Raw genomic sequence first — 8,865 nt, 5'->3', positions numbered from 1 at the left:
CCCCCCTCACAATCCACACAGATAGATCGCCTTCCTCACAATCCACACAGATAGATCGCCTCCCTCACAATCCACACAGATAGATTGCCCCCTCACAATCCACACAGATGATAGCCTTCCTCGCAATCCACACAGATAGATCACCTCCCTCACAATCCACAGATAGATCGCCTCCCTCACAATCCACACAGATAGATCGCCTCCCTCACAATCCACACAGATAGATCGCCTCCCTCACAATCCACACAGATAGATCACCCCCCTCACAATCCACACAGATAGATCGCCTCCCTCACAATCCACACAGATAGATCACCCCCTCACAATCCACACAGATCACCCCCCTCACAATCCACACAGATCACCTCCCTCACAATCCACACAGAGAGATCACCTCCCTCACAATCCACACAGATAGATCACCTCCCTCACAATCCACACAGATAGATCACCCCCCTCACAATCCACACAGATGATAGCCTTCCTCACAATCCACACAGATAGATCACCTCCCTCACAATCCACACAGATAGATCACCTCCCTCACAATCCACACAGATAGATCACCTCCCTCACAATCCACACAGATAGATCACCTCCCTCACAATCCACACAGATAGATCACCTCCCTCACAATCCACACAGATAGATCACCGCCTCACAATCCACACAGATAGATCACCTCCCTCACAATCCACACAGATGATAGCCTCCCTCACAATCACATAGATGATAGCCTCCCTCACAATCCACACAGATAGATCGCATCCCTCACAATCCACACAGATAGATCACCTCCCTCACAATCCACACAGATGATAGCCTCCCTCACAATCCACACAGATAGATCGCCCCCCTCACAATCCACACAGATAGATCACCTCCCTCACAATCCACACAGATAGATCACCTCCCTCACAATCCACACAGATAGATCACCTCCCTCACAATCCACACAGATAGATTGCCCCCCTCACAATCCACACAGATGATAGCCTTCTTCACAATCCACACAGATAGATCACCTCCCTCACAATCCACACAGATAGATCGCCTCCCTCACAATCCACACAGATAGATCACCCCCCTCACAATCCACACAGATAGATCACCCCCCTCACAATCCACACAGATGATAGCCTCCCTCACAATCCACACAGATAGATCACCCCCTCACAATCCACACAGATGATCGCCCCCCTCACAATCCACACAGATAGATCACCTCTCTCACAATCCACACAGATAGATCACCCCCCTCACAATCCACACAGATAATTCACCTCCCTCACAATCCACACAGATAGATTGCCCCCCTCACAATCCACACAGATGATAGCCTTCCTCACAATCCACACAGATAGATCACCTCCCTCACAATCCACACAGACAGATCACCTCCCTCACAATCCACACAGATAGATCGCCTCCCTCACAATCACACAGATAGATCACCCCCCTCACAATCCACACAGACAGATCACCCCCCTCACAATCCACACAGATAGATCGCCCCCCTCACAATCCACACAGATGATAGCCTCCCTCACAATCCACACAGATGATGGCCTCCCTCACAATCCACACAGATAGATCACCCCCCCTCACAATCCACACAGATAGATCACCCCCCTCACAATTCACACAGATGATAGCCCCCCTCACAATCCACACAGATAGATCACCTCCCTCACAATCCACACAGATAGATCGCCTCCCTCACAATCCACACAGATGATAGCCCCCCTCACAATCCACACAGATGATAGCCTCCCTCACAATCCACACAGACGGCCTCCCTCACAATCCACACAGACGGCCTCCCTCACAATCCACACAGATGATAGCCTCCCTCACAATCCACACAGATAGATCACCTCCCTCACAATCCACACAGATAGATCACCCCCCTCACAATCCACACAGATAGATCACCCCCTCACAATCCACACAGATGATAGCCTTCCTCACAATCAACACAGATAGATCACCCCCCTCACAATCCACACAGATAGATCTCCTCCCTCACAATCCACACAGATAGATCACCTCCCTCACAATCCAGATAGATCACCTCCCTCACAATCCAGATAGATCACCCCCTCACAATCCACACAGATAGATCACCCCCCTCACAATCCACACAGATAGATCACCTCCCTCACAATCCACACAGATAGATCGCCTTCCTCACAATCCACACAGATCGCCTTCCTCACAATCCACACAGATCGCCTTCCTCACAATCCACACAGATCACCTCCCTCACAATCCACACAGATAGATCACCTCCCTCACAATCCACACAGATAGATCACCTCCCTCACAATCCACACAGATAGATCACCTCCCTCACAATCCACACAGATAGATCACCTCCCTCACAATCCACACAGATAGATCGCCTCCCTCACAATCCACACAGATAGATCACCCCCCTCACAATCCACACAGATAGATCACCCCCCTCACAATCCACACAGATAGATCACCCCCCTCACAATCCACAGAGATAGATCGCCTCCCTCACAATCCACACAGATAGATCACCCCCCTCACAATCCACACAGATCACCCCCCTCACAATCCACACAGATAGATCGCCTCCCTCACAATCCACACAGATAGATCACCTCCCTCACAATCCACACAGATAGATCACCCCCCTCACAATCCACACAGATGGCCTCCCTCACAATCCACACAGATAGATCACCCCCCTCACAATCCACACAGATAGATCACCCCCTCACAATCCACACAGATCGCCTTCCTCGCTCCTGGTGACCGTCACCGGGGACAATGGCGGCTCAGAGGTTTAAGCGAAGGATCAACTTTGAGTCTAAGAAAAACAACACAAAGGAACCCGGGCTGTTTGCTGTCAACTCTACCTCCGGGCGGAGCTCCCACCATTTTCTTTAAGTTTACCCTTGTGTGTGTGTGTGTGTGTGTGTGTGTGTGTGAAATCACCACCCACTGACATTTTAGGGGTCCTGACACACAATCCGGACTCAGCAAAGGTGTGTGAGGATGAGCTGGGGTCACACTTTTCCCAAGCTCCAAGGAAGTGTCTGGAGTTGGGACTTTTTCACTTTGCCTTCTACAGCCCCAGACACCCCAGGTTCCAATCAAGCCTTCGCTTCCCTTTGGGGGCTCAGGAGACTTGGGGAGGCGGGTTTGTCACCCCCCCATGACAGGCTTCCTGAAGGTAAGAAAAGCTTGCCTTCTTCAGGACAATCTTGGGGTTCAAACGACACCCCGGGTTCCTGAGGGTCCCAGAGAGCTGCGTGACCTCAGTGACCTCCAGCTGCCCCGATCTCCCTCCTTTTGGGGTCCCCCAGGTCTGCCTCCTCTTGCTACTCTCACAGCTCTTTCTCTCGTCTGTTCACGGGGTGTTGCTCCTTGGCGCTGTATAGACCCCCGGCATTCTGGCTCTTTCCCCCTGACCCCCTGAGAAGCAGGGTGCTCTGCCCCCCCGCCCCCCCCCCCCGAAACTTAGGCTCCATCCTCATGCACCAACAAGTCACCTGGAGCCGGTAACTGCATGTGCTCTGCAGGTGTGAACACTGTAGGTACTCACACACACACAAGTGTGAGCAGCCACCTGGTACAGGGTAAGAGATGTCCCTGGAGGCTGGGCCACCGTCCTCCCATCTGTGAGCAAGGTGACCTCACGGCTATGAGCCACGGAACGGAGCCCCCCAGTCTGCCGGTCTCCTCAGAAGGACTCAGGGCTCATACCGTATCAGTGATTGATGATTACTACTGTATCTATCAATTCAGTACAGGCTTTGGGCACACCTACTAGGAGAGAGCACTTTCCCAGACACTAGCGAAACACGAGTAGGGTCGTGGCGCCTCTAATGGCCAACGGGCCAAAGGCTTCGCGGGAGCCATTACTGCCCCGAGGTCGGGATTCAACCCTGACCTCCGAGTTCCTTCCTGTGTTCCTGTACTTGCTTTGCTGGGCTCCAAAGAGCCACATTTATTTCTGACAGTGAACTGCAGACGGTGATAGGATTGGTGCTTGTTATCAAAGGCATCCTTTAATTATTTTCCCCTGCCAATCGCCAGCATTTTAACCAGCGGTGTCGCTAATGAGAGTTACAACCCAATACTCCTTAGAACAAAGAAATGCACATGAGTTGTGTTGCTGATGTCTTCTCTTATTAGAGATCTAGAATGGGAGTGACTCAGTTATAAATAGAAACTACAGACATTTAGCCAAGTGTGCATTGTTTCTAGTCTTTTTTTCTTTTTTTTCTTATTCCAGCTAGGCATGATCTTTTCTTTTCTTTTTGTGCCGATCCTGGGGCTTGAACTCAGGTTTCAGGTACTACTATCCTTGAGCTTCTTTTGCTCAAGGCTAGCACTCTACCACTTAAGTCACGACATCACTTCCAGGTTTTTTTTTTTTTTCCTGAATAGTTTATTGAAGACTTTGCTGCCCAGGCTGGCTTTGAACTGTCATCCTCAGATCCGAGTAGCTAGGATTACAGGCATGAGCTTCTGGTAACTGGCATAATCTTAAGAGTCTCTTACAGCTTATTATAGGAAATTAAAAGTTTGGTTTTTTTTTTTGGCCAGTCCTGGGCCTTGGACTCAGGGCCTGAGCACTGTCCCTGGCTTCTTTTTGCTCAGGCTAGCACAGCACTCTGCCACCTGAGCCACAGCGCCACTTCTGGCCATTTTCTGTATATGTGGTGCTGGGGAATCGAACCCAGGGCTTCATGAGGAAATTAAAAGTTATAAGAAGCAGGGTACCAGTGTCTCCCACTTGCAATCCTAGCTACGCAGGAGGCTGAGCTCTGAGGACCACAGATGAAGGAAACCTGACTTTTTCTGACAGAAAAGTCTATGAGACTCTTACCTCTGAGTAACCAGAAAACATGTCAGAAGTAGAGATGTGGCTCAAGAGGTAGAGTGCAAGCCTTGAGCAGAAAAGCTAAAGAGCACCCAGGCTTGAGTTCAAGCCCCCGGTACCGCTACACAAAGAAGTTACAAGAATTCCTGGAAGAATTTAGAACTCGACAACCATTGTCCTAATGAGCTTTAGAAAGCAATAGCCTGTTTTTCTTAAGTCCAAGAAAATAGCTACAATATTGCCCAGAGAGAAGGAGAGCTAAAACATCCACTTAGTGGTAAGAATATGCCTATTTTTACGCTGTGTACTGCATTCTCTCTCTTCTTGTGGTACTGAGGTGTGAACCTGTGCCCTCAAACTTTAGCAGGCTTGTTATCACCTGAGCCATGCCTCCAGATCTATTATGCTTTATTTGCAAATAAGGCCTCACATTTTCACCAGAGGCTCGCCTTTGACCATATCCTGCAATGCACACCTTGATGAAGCTGGGATTACAGAAGTGCACCACCACGCCGGCCTCTTACCACAGTCCTCCTCCCCCCACTCCCAAGTATCTGGGATTACAGGCATGCCCCATCATGCCTGGCCAAGTACTAGGGTTTTGTACTCCTCCCTCTCACTGGTTATGTGTGCGGAGGTTCATGCTCTCCCCTAACCACCTCACAGAAAAACCAAGAACGCGCTGAATAATTAGTCAACACTTGCATCCCTTCAGGGAGGCATGGGTTGAGTCTGAAACGCACCTTGAAAAGCGTGTAAAGTTCTCCAGCTCATCAATGGTAAAGGACGTTTCCGTCACAATGGTCCGTACCTACGGAAGGGAGAAGAACAGTGAAACGGGGCCAGTGCGCAGCCTCAGGAGCCCGAAGGCCTCGTTTCCTCCTGGAGGCCCCCTCGGGTCTGCTGAGCAGGTTGTGTGCAAGCAGAACGGGATCAGGGCTGGGAAGGGCGCAGGCCCGGAGCTGATCAGAGGAGGGACTTACCACATTGCGCTTGGTGGTGTCCTCCAGGGTCTGGATCACTTTCAGCCTCTGCTTGAACCTCATCTGCTCGATCAAATCGGCCCGGATGGTTCCAATTTCTGAAAGGAGCCATGTTGGTACTTGTGAGAGAAAAGAAACACCTGCAACCGTGGTTGGCGCCGTGATTGGCGGAGACGTTCTTGACACTCAAGATACAGCGTCGCACGACCGCATTCTCCGCTGCTGTCTGAACGTCACCCAGGGACTCCAGATAAATAACCTGGAAGTCACCACGCATCTCGGCGGCCCGGTGGAATTTCAAAGTCAAATTTGGCTTCTTCCAGCTAATAGTTTATCAGAAAGAAGGAGGTTTAAATTAAACTGTGACAAGATGATGAAAAGGATGAATGTAAATTGGGTGTTGGAGTCTCATGCCAGGAAGCTGAGATCTGCCTATAATCCCAGCTACCTAGGAGGTAAAGAAGAAACAGACAGACATGAGGGTGAACATATATAACCCCCGCATTGGGAAGGTGTAAATCGGTCGACCGCAGTCCACTGATTTTCCTGTCAGGAAAATAACTAAGAGGTTACCAGCCACTCCTGTCCCTACTCAACCCTTCTCAGGCTAAACCCATGGGAACAGGTCCCCCGACCACAAAGACACGCCCGAGGCCATCGCCTCTTGCTGGAAGACGAAACCCTCTTGGGATGGGGCTGGGGGCGGGGACATCCTGGTCTGGACAGGACACTTGCAGGCTGAGACCTTGTGGTTCCCCTGGGGCGTAATTCTGTCACCGGGCGCTTTCCAGACTCACAGGGCGCGAGGTTTCACCCGGGTGGGCATCGATCGCCGAGTGGGGTCCTCATCTCTACGTACACTGTGGGCCCATCCTCCATCCACACACGGGAGGCCCGGGCCCCGGGCCCAGGACAGGAATTCCTGCTCTCCACCCCCTCCATTCCCGCGGTGACTGGGACCGCGCCTCGGCCGGGGCCTCTGCGCTCTCCCGTCTCAGCGGCCTTGGAGGACGGTGAACCGCAACCTCGCTGCGCATTTGCAACCACGTGGGGAACTCGAAACAAACCCTTAGGCTTGGGCTTCCTGCCAGACATCCGGGTTTAATTGATCTGGAATGGAGCCTGGGAATTCATATGTATTTTTTTTAATGTTGGCTTAAATTTCTTTTTTTAAAGGTCAGGCAGGCAGGACGGAGACAGCAAAGCCGATGGCAGCGGAGGAGAGCCTCCCGGGCTGACTCCGGAGCAGCGAGCGGGACTGCGACTCTCAGAAACCAGGCCTCCTCGCCGGTGTGGGCGCTCAAGCCCGCGAGCTGCTCAGCAGCTGAGGTCTGAGGGTCACGGTTCCAAGCCGGCTGGGGCCGCAAAGTCTGTGCGACTCTTGTCTCCGATCAACTACTCAGAAAAAAGCCGGGAGGGGCCACTGTGGATCAAGTGGTAGAGCCTTGAACAGAAAGCAGCTCGGGGACAGCCCCTAGGCCCCGGGTTCAAGCCCCAGGACCGGCAAAGAAATCAAAATAAAACAAAATAAACAGAAATACATAAACCAGGCATCCTGCTCAGGGACCAGGCAAGGTAGCGCTACAGCACGAGGCTGCCTTCCCAGAGGGAGAGGAAGGAACTGCGGCTGTCTCCTGACACAGGGGGCTGGACAGCCGCAGGCCCACCACGAGGCCCAGCCGGACAGGAAGCAAAGGGATGCCAGCCTCCGCCTTGTCTCTGCAGCACAGATGGCGACGTTCCAGCCCCAGCGCCAGGCTCCCCGACCTGCTGCCAAGCACAGAGCGGAGGCAGCGCGGCCCAAGCTGTATGGCTTTGGTTCCGAATTCCCTCACCAGGGAAGTCTCAAGAGATGTCTTTAGGAAAGAATCCACAGACCTCATGAAGGACTGCCTACGGCCTTATGGGTTTAGTCGTTGCTGTTCCTGAAGGAAAATGAAACCATTCACCATTTCTGATAAGAGGGCTAGGCAAAAGTTTTTCAAATGCATAGTGATATTGACCCGTGCTGAAGACAGTGAGGTGAAACTGATGTTTGTTTGTGTCTGGCTTTTGAGACCCAGTCTTGCTTTGCAGTTCAGATGGGTTTGGGGGGGCGGGGGGGGAGGGGGGGCGAGGGGGGGAGGGGGAGGTCACAGCCCAGGCTGGCCCATCAAATCTCCCAATTCTTCTGCTTCTCCTTCCCGAGTTCTGGGATTACAAATGCTGTGGCAATATATACCCAGCAGAACAGTGGCGCTCGCTCAACCCTCTGATGGTGGAAATGTAAATCTGGACAGTCTTTACAGAAACCAGACGGTGTGAGGACCACCAGCTCTGACATCATTTATATGCCTGAGCTATTGCTACAAATTCACTTCTGAAATCCCAGGAAAACAGTTGGGATGTGCTGTTTGTGTATAAGGATATCCTAGAGCTATATAATAATAGAAATTTGAAAGAAACAAAATTAAGTGGCCAAATAAAATGGCATCAGTTAAATGGGTGTTGCTGCTAACTCATTAAAAAAGCATGCTACAAAAAATATTTACTAAGGTCGTGCCTTTCGAATATTTAACGTATTAGAGAATTCTTGTGGTGTGTTTTCGAAGAAATACATGGTACAAAGAGCAGTATTTGGTGGGCTCTTATGTTTATAAGTGCATCCTGTAAAAGTAATATATAATTGATGGAAATGTAGTGAAATATTCATAGGATGCCATTTATTTTTTCTGTCAGACTTATCTACAATTTCTACAATCCTTATGTATCACTTATATGACTCCTAAATGGAATGGAACTAAACATGGTGTCTCAATGAAAATTAAAAATGTAATTACTACTCTTTCTTCCACAAAGAGTTAAAGGCACACATGTATGACTGTGTGTGTGTGTGTGTGTGTGTGTGTGTGTGTGAGAGACAGCCCTGGGACTTGAACTTAGGGCCTCGTGCCTTCAGTTGGCTTTTCACTCATGCCTGGTGCTCCACCAGCTTAAGCCATACCGGTACTTCTAGCTTTATGCTGGTTCATTAGAGAT

The 8,865-nt window shown here is 50.6% G+C and overlaps 1 protein-coding gene across 1 annotated transcript in view; it reads right to left on the bottom strand.

Annotated features, from left to right (window-relative positions):
* Nucleotides 1–5,607: 5,607 nt before the first annotated feature.
* The window catches only part of LOC125344994 (TBC1 domain family member 9-like), a gene marked incomplete at its 3' end in the record, with an annotated part of 47,081 nt that continues 43,823 nt past the window's right edge, over nt 5,608–8,865 (bottom strand). Inside the window, 3 exon segments of the mRNA XM_048337251.1 lie at nt 5,608–5,630; nt 5,633–5,675; nt 5,848–5,945. Of these exon segments, the coding sequence (XP_048193208.1) occupies nt 5,608–5,630; nt 5,633–5,675; nt 5,848–5,945 (164 nt within the window).

Source organism: Perognathus longimembris, unplaced genomic scaffold (assembly GCF_023159225.1).
Source record: "Perognathus longimembris pacificus isolate PPM17 unplaced genomic scaffold, ASM2315922v1 HiC_scaffold_5071, whole genome shotgun sequence".
In the NCBI taxonomy this organism is placed as follows: domain Eukaryota; kingdom Metazoa; phylum Chordata; class Mammalia; order Rodentia; family Heteromyidae; genus Perognathus; species Perognathus longimembris.
The sequence above is the reverse complement of the archived record's forward strand: the minus strand, read 5'-3'. Positions and strand labels throughout refer to the sequence as shown.